Source organism: Hypomesus transpacificus, chromosome 18 (genome assembly GCF_021917145.1).
Source record: "Hypomesus transpacificus isolate Combined female chromosome 18, fHypTra1, whole genome shotgun sequence".
In the NCBI taxonomy this organism is placed as follows: domain Eukaryota; kingdom Metazoa; phylum Chordata; class Actinopteri; order Osmeriformes; family Osmeridae; genus Hypomesus; species Hypomesus transpacificus.
In genome coordinates, this window is record NC_061077.1 from 5,595,973 (window position 1) to 5,610,745 (window position 14,773).

At 44.3% G+C, this 14,773-nt stretch overlaps 2 protein-coding genes across 12 annotated transcripts; both read right to left on the minus strand.

Moving 5' to 3' along the window:
- LOC124481270 (5-aminolevulinate synthase, nonspecific, mitochondrial-like) lies at nucleotides 1-4,673 on the minus strand. 2 transcript variants are annotated; one of them, XM_047041196.1, is made up of 11 exons: nucleotides 4,523-4,673; nucleotides 3,100-3,302; nucleotides 2,819-2,995; nucleotides 2,553-2,690; nucleotides 2,192-2,414; nucleotides 1,795-1,979; nucleotides 1,507-1,686; nucleotides 1,216-1,380; nucleotides 722-990; nucleotides 462-624; nucleotides 1-298 (listed from the first exon to the last, which is right to left on the minus strand). In XM_047041196.1, the coding sequence occupies exons 2-11, from the start codon at nucleotides 3,284-3,286 to the stop codon at nucleotides 138-140; spliced, it is 1,848 nt and encodes a 615-aa protein (XP_046897152.1). In that variant the 5' UTR covers nucleotides 3,287-3,302; nucleotides 4,523-4,673; the 3' UTR covers nucleotides 1-137. The 2 variants fall into 2 exon arrangements, with proteins under 2 accessions (XP_046897152.1, XP_046897154.1); XM_047041198.1 differs by lacking the exon at nucleotides 4,523-4,673 and adding an exon at nucleotides 3,702-4,478.
- Nucleotides 4,523-10,469, minus strand: spo11 (SPO11 initiator of meiotic double stranded breaks). Of its 10 annotated transcripts, none has more exons than XM_047041204.1 (13): nucleotides 10,253-10,469; nucleotides 9,977-10,090; nucleotides 9,092-9,171; nucleotides 8,718-8,784; nucleotides 8,459-8,567; nucleotides 8,080-8,166; nucleotides 7,677-7,713; nucleotides 7,034-7,143; nucleotides 6,824-6,923; nucleotides 6,427-6,464; nucleotides 6,046-6,122; nucleotides 5,487-5,598; nucleotides 4,523-5,081 (listed from the first exon to the last, which is right to left on the minus strand). In XM_047041204.1, the coding sequence occupies exons 1-13, from the start codon at nucleotides 10,363-10,365 to the stop codon at nucleotides 4,962-4,964; spliced, it is 1,164 nt and encodes a 387-aa protein (XP_046897160.1). In that variant the 5' UTR covers nucleotides 10,366-10,469; the 3' UTR covers nucleotides 4,523-4,961. The 10 variants fall into 10 exon arrangements, 9 of the variants coding, with proteins under 9 accessions (XP_046897160.1, XP_046897159.1, XP_046897163.1 ...); XM_047041203.1 differs by having other exon boundaries at nucleotides 9,092-9,180; XM_047041209.1 differs by lacking the exon at nucleotides 4,523-5,081 and adding an exon at nucleotides 5,750-5,798 and having other exon boundaries at nucleotides 5,521-5,598; nucleotides 9,092-9,180.
- Nucleotides 10,470-14,773: the final 4,304 nt, after the last annotated feature.

Below are 14,773 nucleotides of genomic sequence, written 5' to 3' on the forward strand. Positions count from 1 at the left end.
TTACTTTCCCCATAATTTTATTGGTGATACAGAATACTTCATTTTTATGAATACATGTGAAGTTATAGATAACATCGTCAATAAATATAATGAATGTGTTTCTTTAGGGTGAGGCATTTGTGGTCTGGTATTTAATCTTAGGCTCTGGCAGAGATCATGTGACTGAGACCTGTGAAGAAGGACTTCTCCCTTTCGCTCATCAGCTCAAAGTGAAGAGGCTGCCGGCAGAAGTTACACTCCCCTGATGAGTGAGACCTCAGGCCCAGTCCCACCTCCTTCCAAGCCTGCACGAGACACTCTGTGGAAGGACAGGCAGGTCAAACAGCGAAGCTCATCAAAACGGGAACACATCAGGTTAAGGGATAATATTTAGAGATAATAAAGGATCAATACCCTGTTAAGGAATCATGTTTATTTATTTTCCCAAAACATTATTTTGAGTTATTTGATTGTGTACTTACTGACAAAGTAGTGCATCATCTGGGGGGTGTGGTGTGGTGTGGGGGCGATGCGAAGAAGCTCCTCCCCCTTGGCCACCGTGGGATAGTTTATGGCCTGGACGTAGATGCTGTAGCGTGCCATCATGATGTCGCACAGCTCCGTGTTCTTGGCTGCGTCCGCCACCTGCCACAAGAGGTAGGGTTCCCGCATGTGAGGACTAAGAGGCAGGCGGGCCCATCAGTGTTTGAGACCGGACAGTCTGGCGGGAAGCCGTTCTTACCCTCACAGGGATGATGTGGCTGGGGCAGTGGACCACGGGCAGCCCTGAGTCCATCAGCATTTGGCGCATCAGCTTGACGTTCCTCTGGTGCTTCCTCCGGAGCATGCGTCCCTCTTCACTCTTCAAGGTCTGGATGGACTCCCTGGCGCCGGCCAGCAGCATGGGCGGCAGGGAGGTGGTGAAGATGAAGCCTGCTGCGTAGGAGCGCACCGTGTCCACCAGGGCCCTGGTGCTGGCGATGTAGCCGCCCACACAACCAAACGCCTTCCCTGCACACACCAGAGGGCAACGGTGGATTAGACCAGAGTTTATCAAACTGTTTCCAGTCAGGCGCCCACCCGCTCCTAAGAATCAGATCTTCTTTGAAAAGCAATACACTTTTCTTTGCGTGTTCTTCACTGGGTTAGAGGATCAGGAGGAGAATCCATTGTGATTCTTACTGTTGAGCTGTGAAGAACATCCAAAGATCGTTGATCGTTAGCAACAGTTCTTACCGAGAGTGCCTGAGATGATGTCCATCTTGTGCATGACACCGTCTCTGTCTCCGATGCCTCCTCCCCGGGCTCCGTAGAGGCCCACAGCATGCACCTCGTCCACAAATGTGATGGCCCCAAACTCGTGGGACACGTCGCACATCTCCTCCAGAGGACACACAGCACCTGCAGGACAGGAGCACAACTGGCTGCAGACCAACCCAAACACCAAGTGGCGGAAGGAAACAAGAGGTGTAAAAAGAAAAACACAATGAAAGTAGTTATTAGATAGTTATTAAACTCTGAACTCACCATCCATTGAATGTACCGTCTCAAAAGCCACGATCTTGGGGCAGGAAGGGTCAGACTTCTGCAGCAGCTCTCGTAAATGATTGACGTCGTTGTGACGGAAGATAAACTTTTTGGCTCCGCTGTTCCTTATACCCTGAATCATGGAGGCATGGTTTCCTGCATCCGAGTAGATCTCACAACCTGGCAGAAGGGGAAGCATGTACACACAGCTTTTTAGCATTCCAAGTGCTTCAAATGGAAAATCCATCGAATGAAAGTATCCAACCGTCGCCTTTTCATCCATCCTACCTGGTAGCATTTTGGCCAGAGTGAATAATGTTGAGTCATTGGCTACGAAACAGGAAGTGAAGAGGAGTGCAGCGTCTTTTCTGTGCAAGTCGGCCAGCTCAAACTCAAGGTCCACGTGGAACTTACTGGTTCCAGAGATGTTGCGAGTGCCTCCGGCTCCTGCCCCATGCTTCTGTAACGTGTCCCTGGGGAGAAGTAAAGAACATTCACGCCACTGGAAAACCACGACACAAGTCTTCCCAATATCAACCTATCATGCACCCTACACTGCATGCTCTCTGTGGGGTAAAGGGGGATTCCCAGGTTCCTGTTCACCTACAATAACATATAAAACTAGTGTTTCAACGAGTCCAGTTTAGATCCTGCTGATCAGGATCAAAGCCGTGCCTGTCCGTACATGATGGACTGGGTGATGCGGGGGTGGCGGCTCATGCCCAGGTAGTCGTTGCTGCACCACACAGACACATTTCTCTTCAGGTGGAGAGACTCTGAGTAGTCATCTGCCATGGGGAAGGTTGTGGCACGTCGATTCACAGTCTTAAACACCCGGTAGCTGTGGTCTTTCTTCTTCCCCTCAATCTTCTTCTCAAAGAATTGATCGTACTTAAAGGTGGCAGTAGCTGGATGGGGAAATATAGAGCAGCATTAGTACAGCACTGTGAATGGGACACACAACACATATTTTGTCTGCTACCTGACAAAGTACTGAGGTTCTTTATACGACATGGTTCACATTACATGGTTGTATTGTAACTAACCTTTGGGCAAGTTGTCCTTCAGCAAGTGAGAGACCTTGTGCGGCTGCTGCTTTAGAATGTTCTTCAGAACCCCTGGGTCAGACTTGTCTGCTTTGATGAGATTCATTACGGATGCATCAACCACCGACTCAGATTTGTCTGTTTCAAAACAAAAGGAGATGGTTAACTTGATTCCATTAGCCATCAACTCCAACTTTAGTTGTAGTCGTGCAGTTAATTCAGAGTGACTCATTTCAGGCTTGTATAACTGGCCTACAGTCCCTTACTTGTGCGGACGGTGTTCATCTCCTGCACATCCTCCTGCAGATCTATGTGGGCCTCCCTCACCACTCGATTGTTGTTCTTCCCCATCTCAGCAGCCAGGAACGGGCACTTGGAGCCCATAGCCTGGCCAGCAGGGGGCACTGGGTGGCCGGGGGGCGGCTTGGACGCACGATTCAGCTCTAACACAGGACATTGGAACATAATGGTTATTGTCAAAGGAAACAAATACTGAAAGTATTTGAATTCATTGGCTACAGTGGTCATAAATAGGTCCACTACTCACCGTCATTGGATGTGTCATTGGACACAGAGGCAGAGGAGGACAGGGCTCTGGCCAGAGGTCTGGAGGCCAGGTCCATCATCACAGGACACCTCTGAGCATAGCCCACTAGAGACGACTTTCCTACCAGCTGCAGGAAGGCCCGGGGCACGATCATCAGAAAAGGGCATCGACGTATGACAGTGTCCATTTGGAATCCTTTTGTTCTGCATGGAGGGGAGAAATGTTTATGTAGCCTAATGTCATTTCCCTATCCGTCCGAGTAGGCAGACACTGTGTGGTCGTAAAATCTGATCAGAGGTGTATTTCTGAACAAGGGTCATTTTGGGTAGAGACACTAAGCTCTACTTTGGACTGTCATCAAAGGTAAGCCAAATGGTCTATCACAATCAAAAATAGAACACAATTATTCAAGGCTTTAAATTTGAAATGTGATGATTGGGTAGGCTCGGTTACAGAAAGTACCTACAATAAAATAAGTAGAATTCCCCAATAGGTTAAGGTTATGTTCCTACTAAAATACCACAAACCTCAGAATAATTAATTAACATTGCAAAAATACTCACAGTGAATGTCACCAAATCATAACCAAGACTAGCCATTACCTGAATGCATCCCACTCCACTTTCACAGAACAGAACAAAAATATCTTGCGAAACATGACTGAAAGGGTACTAAGCAATAGTAAAGAGTAATGAGGATTTTAGAGGTTCATAGCCAGCAGGGCGGTTTCTGTCAGCTGCCCTTGACATGAGAAAAATAGGGAGGATCACTCAAGGGCCTGTCCTTACACTAGAAACATAAATATAACCACAATCAAGACTAAGTAGTAGGACCATCTGTTTCTTCAAGTGATTGTTTATTTTAATATAAGACCACTAAGGTATTAGTCACCACGTCTACAACTAATCAGAGTGATATAACCACTGGGTTATGAAAGCCACTGGTTGAATAACATCAGCTCTTTCTAGTAAGAAACCCTTGTGAGATAACCTCCCAGAATATAACTCACACCAAACGCATCATATACCTTCCATACTGGTCACTAGCATATATCTAACCAATAGCAACATTATAATGTCCGTGCTAAATCGAACTGATAGTGTTTATACCAAAAATTAAAAGCGACTGAATAGTTGTGACTTAAGCAGCTCCTGACAAGCTCTAGTCTCATGGGAATTCTACCTAGTGTTGCTAGAGCTAGTTAGAATAGCCAAGTTAGCACTAAAGACGAGAGAAGTGTGAAATATTTAACAAAATCAAATCTTATTAAACTTACACCCAACCGAAGCCAAGGTCATTGGTTTGTTAGTTACAGCTACAGTAAGTAACGTTTAGAAGGTGCTCATGCCACCGACAGCGTCGAATACTGTGCTGTAGCTAGCTTAGCCACCTTTGAGATCTAACCATATTTGACAAGACTTACTTGAATTATTTAAAACAAGTTTTCTTGGATTAGAGTCCGGTGATTCACAGGAGAAATAAACAACTAGCTGTCTCCTTTTAGTTCTTCGAAATGAGCGTCTGTGATGGGAAACTAGCTTTGCATTACAACCATGTTAGAAGGGTTTTACAACACCCCGATCATGACGTAGGATTTGGTTTCACATGCATGTGACTTCACGTTTGCTATTTCTGGCGTTGCCCGCTTGCTTTTCGGGTCATCGCAAATGCTATTAGACTATGCACAATGGCCAATAACAATATAAATGCATATTGTTTTGTTATAAAGTGCTTTAATTCCTACTAATATGTAATCAATTCATGAGATGACTATTAAGTAATAAAATAATTTAACCAAAAACGAAAGTGACTTCCTGTATCCATTCTACTATCACATTACACCAAAAGAGGGCAGTATTTGGTCATATCCATCCTCCATAGCGCAGCTTGTTAGGCAGGTAGACCTGGGGGAGAAAACCAGGAGCTATGGATGCCAATGACTGGATTTCAGCTTTGACCTTATTCTGCTGCATTAACTCCATCTATAACAAGAACAAACATGCAAACTTAGCAGATAAGCAAAACAGTAGTAAACGGATAAGATCATGTAATCAAACATCTATTTCATAATGAAGCAAGTATCTCTGTACTGTAAACTATACCAAAGTCCAGGGGTTAAACACCTACTCATACACATTCCTTGGTGTGTCACACCTACAACATGTCTAAATAGTGGTAAAACACACTTAGTGCCTGTCCATAAAAAATAAAATAAAAGGATTGCCAAATACACAATTCCTGCAGCGAAGGGACACTTGTAGACAGACGTTTACCCATATGCTCAGAAGGCAACGTGACCAGAAGGTTTATTAAATAAGACGTACAGTATTTTAACTTTTAAAAAAAAATGAAAATCATTCGACTCTAATCTTTCTTTCATCTCTCACCTCTCTCTGCCAGGCTGGTTGGCAGGTGAGGTAAGGCCTTTTGAGCAGGCTGCTCAGTTTGTTCTCATCTCTCTGGGTGAGGGGAATCAGAGCATCCTCAGGCACCCTCAATCTGAGGTGAATTAGACAAAAATGAAGAAATGAAATGAGATCTGACCCTACTGTAGGTTTGAGGTAGGAAAAGTGACAGGAGTGAGTAGACATGATGGATCCAGACCGCCAACAACAAAAATGTCAAAGGAAACTACTTTACCATGTCTTACCACAATATGATTTCACGATGCTTTGATTGTACATACATACAGAGGAGGCCTAGGAAGAAGTTTATGGACTAGAATTAAACTTTACTTATTTAAAAAAAAAAAAAAAAACGTTTTAAGGCTAAGATTGCCCTATATACTTAAAACTCGATATACCCTCAAAAACAGCTCTCTGGAAGAAAAAAAAAAGTGAAGGCAACAGCAACAGAAACCAAAACAAACAATCTAAAATCCCCAGAATATAATCCCAATTAGAGGAGGGAAGAGGAAATAGGAAGTAGCGCGTGGTATGTCCAAACCTCTGGAGGTCAGAGGGGAGGAGGCCTAGCCACATCACGCTGGGGACGGTCAGACTGTGGGCCTCAAACGACATGGCCTGTGGAAAGATACACACACACACAAACACATGCACAGCAGAAGCACAAAGACAGAGACTAACGCAGACTGAAAACAACAAAAAAGGAACCGTACTTATTCCATGTTCTGTTCAAGAAAAACACGACCACACCACCAACCAATAAGGGTTCATATAATCAAACTTTTCCACTTCATACAATGTCACTTCAAATAACACTGTTGATGTTCCATTTCTCCAACTACAAAAGTAGAGTACTAACATACCATCATCTCTGAGACATTGCCCAGGCCACATCGGATAAGGTACAGAAGTCAAGACTCACCACTGATCCGTACTTGTAGATGCACATGATCTCAATGCCTGGGGAAATCAGAGGAGACAGACACAGTGCAATAACAGTCACCATACCAGAGCAATTATCCTAAGCAGTGTAACAGCCGGAGAACAAAGCAAAGCATTACACATGCGTCTTGCCATGCGATGAGAGGGTAGAGGGACATTACTATCCCACCGGGGCAAGATCACGCTAACAACCCCCAGCCTGAACACTGTGACACATTAGTCAGGGCTCAATCAGCTTACACGCAACCCTCTGCATGTGTGTGTGTGTGTGTGTATGAGGTAGAACTGCATGTATGATCCATTATTAGGGATTAGGCAGAGGAAAGGGGAGCAGTAAGGGACAGAACATGTCGTCTCAATTAGAAAGATGTTTTTACCATGAGGGTCTGCATCCACCAAAGCAAAGATGGGGATGTGCAGGCTATCCCAAATTTTTCTCACCATCAGCCTGCTGTTCACATCTGGCACTCCTTTGCCCTGACAAACACACACATGCCATTTTGAGAAGAGATCAGATCAATTAAGTTAATGTACGAGCTGTATATAGGTTAGTGTATGTTGGCCTTTGTGTTAGATGTTGGCCACACCGTGATCATGATGCAGGGAAACAGCTTAGAGCAAAGGTCATCATCCAGCAGTCTCTGGAAGGTTGCGTCCTTCTCCACGATCAACACAAACTTAGCTGATGACACAATGTCTGGAGTACCAAGGATTAAGGCAAACACAAACATGACCCCATGTCCCCACAACAAGTCCACGCAAACAAACGTCAACATGAAAAACTGAAGAACATTCGATAGAGGGATCTAACGTATGGAACACAGTCCAGGCCTCGTCTGTATTCATGCTGAGCACAAAGTCCAGCGGCAATTGCAATTGGCAAAACACGATGAAAAAGTGTAGGTTTGTTTTTGCATTTGAAGCGAGCTAAACATTTTCATACCGCAAAATGCATATATTTATACTGTACAAATACAGTATGGCACATTCGTCAGCAGGCTAATTTGCCTAATCTTATGGGGAAAGTTCCTATGGTGTTATCGACACCAACAATGGGCTAAAGGAACCTTCAAGTTCTTTAAAAAGTAGTTCTGGGAAGTACAAGTTCCAGGGACTTGCATTGGATACGCAGTTTATGAAAGAGTTGATACGGGCATTCCGGATTTTTCTCTCTCAATATACACTATATCAATTCCATGTCATCATCCTCTGACAAAAAAGTTAGGATACTCCTTATTCCGCCAACATTGGATGAGACTGGAACAGCCTGAGAAAGAAATATGAACACTGAGTAATGGAGATGGCAAATTAGTAAACATGGGATTTATGTGTAGACAGAAGACAACCATTTGAGGTTATTTTTCTTCTTTAGTAATTATAGGGAAACCAAATCATTTGTATGTGGGTTGAAACTGAAGCTTGTGGCCTGAGAGGAAACAATATAATAAGATTGACTAACTTTGTGCCTCCATCCTCTGCAAAGGGTTTATGTCATACTTGTACATTAGATGAGTTTTTTACAGACACTACAAGAATGAAATGAATAGAAGGAAAGATATCTAACAATCCAAACATGGATCAGGCCATGTCCCAGTGTAGTGCATATCTATCAGAACACTGCTGTGGTTCATACAGTGGAACTGGAGCTGCAGTCCACCCTGGTGCCGTCCTCCTCCAGGTAACACAGGGCGCCTGAGATGAGTCCCTTGGACGTAGCCAGCTGGAGACAGTTCAAACACACACATACACACAAGCACAGACACACTGCATGTAAACCTTTGACATTTGTTATGAATCTGGCTTAATTTCTTCATTGTTTGATCATAAGTCAAACTCCTTGCCACAGGTGCTTCCTAGAACATGAGAAAAGCAAAATATGGACCTAGCTAACAGTTTTCATCTGTTAAAACTGAGATAACCATAACATAGGCATGTATCAAAAACATGTTTAAAGTGTTCTGTCCCCTTGCATGTACTGGAAGTCATATTCTCTCTTACTCACATATACATACCACATGCAGTTTCCTGCGTGGAATCCTAAGCAGACAGGAAAGGTCATCCACAATGGAATCTACGATTCTCTGTGAACCAAACAGCTGTGTGTCATTGTAATAGATGTCCCTGTGAAGAAAGTAAAACAAATGTTACTGTTGCCATGCAGTTGGCTGGTGGAGCTAAATCCTGAGGGATTATACTGTACATTTGTAATCATTTGCAGCTTTCTGCAAATTAAAAAGCAGCTGTACATATGAAGAGTCACAAATAAAATACCTTTTAGTAGCGTATGAGTTGCTCTGTACAAGTTTGTAGATGGTTGACAGAACTTTGAGTATGTGTGCTGCAAACAGGACCACACAACAACTTACAAACACAATGTCTGAAACAATTTGATTGCTGTTAAATTGTTATGATTTATTTATTTTTTATATACAGAGGGTTTATCAAATCCCAGGCACATTTTTAAGTTATGATAGCTTATGATAGCTCTGTAAGAATGAAAGTGAGACTAATTGAATTGCTTTTAGTTGAATCATTTGAAATGTCTGCAAATGGAAACAATGTGGGTTATTCTGAGCACAGGAAAAGGGGAAGGCGGTTACAAGAGGGGGAAACACATGAACAGTGGTGTATGTCTTTCTTCTCACCAAATTTAGTGACAGACGAGGAACAGTCGCTCCGAACTGTGGTGACAGACCTTCTCCAGCTCATTTGAAGACCGATGGCACTGTCAAAACTCATGAAATTATGGAAAAACTCATAAATGCATTCCTCTCAGATATTCAATTTTCATTCTTATACCCTTGATCAGTTTAGCAGCTCACCACCTGGGTAATTCTTCCCTAACATTCTTAAGAGCCTGAAGGCTACCTGTAAGAGGAACCTCACAGAACCTCCCCTGAACCTCAGAGAGTAGTTTACTCCAAGAAACCTTTGGCTCCATATCTGTGGGATTCTCACATTTGAAAGGGCTGGGCCAGAATGTGCTTTAAGCTGTAAGAAGGTTTGATGTAAACTCAACCAGACACTCTGCTTTGTTCTGAGCATGAGGTCTCCACAGCCTGTGCACATTAAAGACCTCCACAAACGGCCAGATTGGTGTGTGGTTGAGTGTAAGCGTGTGTGTGCTCGCATTTAGTGTGTGTGTGAGGTGGGAGATTGTTTTAGTCTTTTATCCAAGTGACACCTACCCGGGGCTTGAATTATTATTCAGGAGTATTTTTTTATTTTTAAGAGTTACATACCACGACTGTAAAGCATTGTATTCCTCATAATTCACATGATTGTATTATTGTACGTTTTAATCCAGTCTTTTAAATACACATACATATACACACACAAACACACACAATGGTTTATCCTAAATGTTACACAAAATTTATGAAATGACATACCATCAAGGCCTAGGCTACATGTTTATCTTGCTAAGGTTAAACAGAGTGACTAAGGCAAGTATTCAACCACCCACACAGTCAGGTTGAAGAACTTTGACCTACTAGTAGCAGGCCTTTAGTGCACGATTGTTTGCCTACCTAACATTTGCCCAACTCGATCTGTTTGGAAGGACAAAAGCTGGTGCATGACCTGTGGACAGTTCCTTCACTATTCCAACAATCACCTTTTCAATGCGTGTTAAAACGTCCTGGCTGGAAACATAAATTGGTAAATGTATGTTTCCATAAAACTGAACAAGCATTACAATAGCAGGTAGCTTACAACTAGCTAGTCCGTGGTAGGTAGGCTACTTAAGGCCTACATCCTAGCAATGCTAGGCTAGCCAGCGAGATTACACATGATGAAAGCCAAACCTGCTAACTTCTTCCTCTTCATGTTGAGTTTCCATACTGTTTAAATGTTCCAGCAACTCTACACGAAGTTTATCAACTGCAACAAACTTTTGTTCAAATATGTTTGATTCCATTGCTGATTCTTGATATTGATGGGCGTGCTGCCCCCTGCTACTCCTTGTGCTAATGACGTGCTTTGGGCGCGAAAATCAATGTGAAGAAAGTTGTGCGGTCTCGAGGATGTTATTGACGCTACGATTTAGCTTGACGCAATCTGCTTTTGCACCTTCTGCGCCTTTTCTGCTCGTGCAGTTTTATATCAAGTCCAAATGATACGAGATAGATTGAGTACGCCCCTGTGTGTATATAAATATGCGGTACATAAACGCCGTGTGTGATCATTTTATTTGTACAGTAGCATATATGATGACTTATGTTATGTTATTTGTTTAGATGCTGTAAGGTTATGTTTGTGAGGTTTTGAAAGCCCCCACCCCCACCCCCATTCAAAACTACTTTGAGTTGATGAAAGTGATCGTACTAATCGAGACATAGTCTCACAAATTAGGAATTCAGTGTGATTGTAAGAAATCATAACTGGTTCTCATTAAGTGTGTTTTAGGAAATGGCCTTTGTCCTTTTCCATACTGTGCCTTATACCCTGCAGCTGCAGCCTGTGTTTCCTTCACCCCAAGACCCTTAAAATTGTGTCAGTATGCCTTTGACCCCAGAGCATAACCACCTGAGCTTCCTGAGCCACATGAGTTTTTCTTTCTCTCTCTCTCTCTCTCTCTCTCTCTCTCTCTCTCTCTCTCTCTCTCTCTCTCTCTCTCTCTCTCTCTCTCTCTGTCTCTCTCTCTCTTTCTTTCTTTCTTTCTTTCTTTTTTTAAAGTTAAAATAAGTTGATGTGAGCCTCAGGCTATCACTTCAATCTGGCAATCGTGTCACTGTGTTGATAATGAAGAGAAAACATTCTAGATTCTAGAACTATTAGGTCATCTGAAATCTCCACGTTAAAGAATTGCTGGCAGTCAGGGTACCCTTTGTTGAGGCACTGTGGTCTTCTGCAGAGTGCTGATGGCTAAGTCTGAGTGTGTGGGAGCCAGGATCTGAAGGGAAGAGGTCTCAGCCCTTGACCTGACCCTAAATATTTCCTAATGTGGTACTTTGGCAGTGGTCTCCCTTTCTCCTGAGTGGCTGTGACAAGCCGCTTCCGCAGTAATGGCTCTTACTCGCTAAGTAATTGCTATCTCTCAGTGACGAGCCACTATTCCTCACCCTCCCTGAAAAACTCATAATCTGTTAAAGGCCACAAGATGTAGGGGTCCTCTTTTTTCTGCTTCAGAAAGTCTTGAGTCCCCTGCCGCTTCCTTGGCCTGGGAGAGATTTGTGTCGAGTGCGAGGCCCTAACCGAAGGAGACAGAGTGCAGCGAGTCATGTGCTTGTCTCAGGATGAGTGTTTGTACTGGGTGAAGGGGGAAGCAAGGGGGAGAGGAGAGGGTAGAGGGGGGTTGTAGGGTCAGAGGAAAGAGAAGGGGGGACCACTGCAGGTGAGGGGGATTAGCTGCAGCTTGAGGCCCAAAGAAACCAAATACAGATCTGTCAACCTAATCCTCACAAATAGAAAACAGAACAGCCCCAATCCCTCCACCCAGCACTCCCCATCCTTCTCCCTCTCATGTGCTCCCCCCAACCTCATATCCATGGCCCTGTTACCCTGGTTCTCATCAAGCAGTGTTGCCTCTTCACTAATGGCTCCTCAGACCAGCATCTCTAAAGAGGAGGTGACTGATCGCCAAGGGCTTTGATTGACAGTTAAGCAGAGCTTTACAGAGTGATGAGGACAAGACCTGAAGGGGTTAGGCCTCTCGCCACATAAGACAAAGATCTAAATGGGGCCTCTGTAGAGCTGGAGGGGCCATTATTAACCCCTCCCACCCCAGTATGGCCAGTGGTGAGTGTTATGTGGAGTGGGAGAGCAGCATATCATCAGGCCAGTACTCTCAGCTGATGACACAAGTGACAACGTAAGTGGGTGATAACATTCTGCTGTGGATAAGTCTTACCACACCACACATTATGGGAGGCCTAAATAAACCCTATCTCTGTCTGTCAACATCCCCAAACAGGGTCTGCAGAGCTGCTGAGTGCTATGAATCAGAGCCAGACAGCTGGGGTGTTCTTAAGTAGCTTGTTTCTCTGCAGATAGACAGGCAGACAGAAAGACAGGGTGAGAAAAAATACAGGATATACAGAAAATAAGTTACTGAAAGACAGAAGAAAGAAATACAGCTGCAGGATGCCAAATTCTATCATGATCACCTGATCAAGTTATGACTTATTCAGAACTTGTCTGAGTCTTCCATGTGTTGTGGAAATGCGAAGCACAGATTTATAAATCCACAGAGGGTATGGAAAACACAAAGGGCAGAAGTTTAAAGCCGTTTAATGCATCTTTTTTCTTGCTCCTTTTCCGCCTGTCTCACAGCTGTGTCTCATATGTTCCTGAGGCCCCTGAAAGTGTCAGAGACCAGAAGGGGAACATTTGCAATCGCTCAGCCCCACCTGGTCGGGCTGTTTTAACAGGCCGGTACATCGTGCAGTGCACACAGTGGGGCTGTGCCGAAAATGTAGACAAGGGCGGATCAGGCAGGCAGACGGGGGAGACAAAAATGTGCCCCCCTCCCTCTCCTCTCCCTGCACCCCAACCCCGCACTGCTTCATTTTAGGGTCAGTTTACCCTGAAAGAACATTTTACTGTACCCTCTGCAGGGTTGCTGGACTGGACCCCACCCCCACAACCGCTGCCTTCAAAGGAGCACCGCTCGCCGCTCTCCAAGACAACATGCGAAATAAACATTAATCCGACCTCTGACCCCTCCTCTGAGCTGTTAAAGAGAGAAGGAGAGGGACAGATGGAGAGAGCACCAACTCTCACCACTTCACCCTCCACCAAAAAGGGGAGATGAAAAGGAGATCTTGAGAGAAGAGAGAGGGTGTGAGTCTCTGTGTGTGTGTGTATGTGTGTGTATGTATGTATGTGTATGAGTGTGTGTGTGTGTGTGTGTGTGTGTGTGTGAGAGAGAGAGAGACAGATTCAGGGGTGTTTAAACGGCTGCTGTGTGGTCTGAGTGGCGGGTATCATGCTCCAACCTGCAGAAGAGCCAAGGGGTGTGTGATGTGTGTGTTTGGGCATGCAGGCAAAGATCAGAGTGGGAGGTATGTGTGTGTGTGTGTGTGTGTGTGTGTGTGTGTGTGTGTGCGCGTGCGTGCGTGCGTGCGTGTGTGTGTGTATGTTGGTGTGCGTATGTTAAGTTTACATAATTCAGGTAATAAGATAATTCAGATTCAGATAATCTTGAATTACAAAAAGATTAGAGTTATTTAAGATGCATAAACACCAAATACACTATGGAAGTAGGACTTCCTACTGTAATTGGGTAAGAGAGGGGGGTTAAAGGACATTTAATTAGATTAAAGCACCGCATGTAACAGCATCTCTTCAATGTCATCTTGATTTTGTCTGTTCTTGTGATGGTAGGTTATCACGTCGTCTTCCATCTCTGTACTGAATTGGGTTTGTTGCCTAGGGCCCCTTGGCACATGTGTCTGTTCATTTCCAACAGCAACAGGGGGGTCTGTCAGTGCTAGCCTATACCCTAAACAACAAACAGGCATTTAGGATTGTCTGTGCAATTTTGACAGTTAATACTCTTGCTTGAGGCTGCAGGTGGTTCCCTGTAAAAGGGTAAGTCATTGCCACTGTTGGTTTGTGCAAGTGCCTGAGTGTCTTCTGCATGTGTCTTAATGTGCTTGTGTGCCTATACATATGCATCTGAAAGTGAGTGAGCGGAGAGCTCAAACAGGACTTGTTCTGCTTAAGTTCCCTTGGTCAAAGGCCGCTCAGTGCAACTCACCCAGCTTGGCCTCAGCCTGTGCCCACTGTTTACTGTTACTGTCACTGGGGCCTTGGAGGCCCAAACAAAGGGGGGTCTGTTCCTATTGTCCTGCCCCAGAGTGGCAGCTCCTCTCTGGGCACTGACTGAAGCCAGGGCTAGTGGGGGGCTGGTGAGCAAGGGGGGTTAGCTCTCACATCCAGCTAGAGAGCAGCATGGTTATAACTGAAACCAAGTCCCTTTCATGTCCTCTATCGGAAACTGCTGTAATGTAAACACCTGCGGCCATTAGCTGATTCTATCTAAGAGACCGGATAGCAGTGTTTATATGTTACAGGCTACCGCTGAAAGGCGATTTAATAGAAATATAGTGACTGGCGGATACACAAAATGAGTGGTGTCAAGAAATGCAGGCTTTGAGGCAAACCGCATTGCATTGTAATCTGAAAAAAATGGAGTAGGTCTGTTTCAAAATAAAGAACACCACATTAAATGGACAGGGAGGGGAGTTTCGTTTACCACAAGCTCATGCTGTCTTCCCCCTCCCTTGCCTTCCTTGCAATTATAGCTCAGAATCTTGAACTGTCCACCCAATTCCCAAACTCTGCCATTGAAGTCTAATTTGACTGTCATAAAATTACCTGGC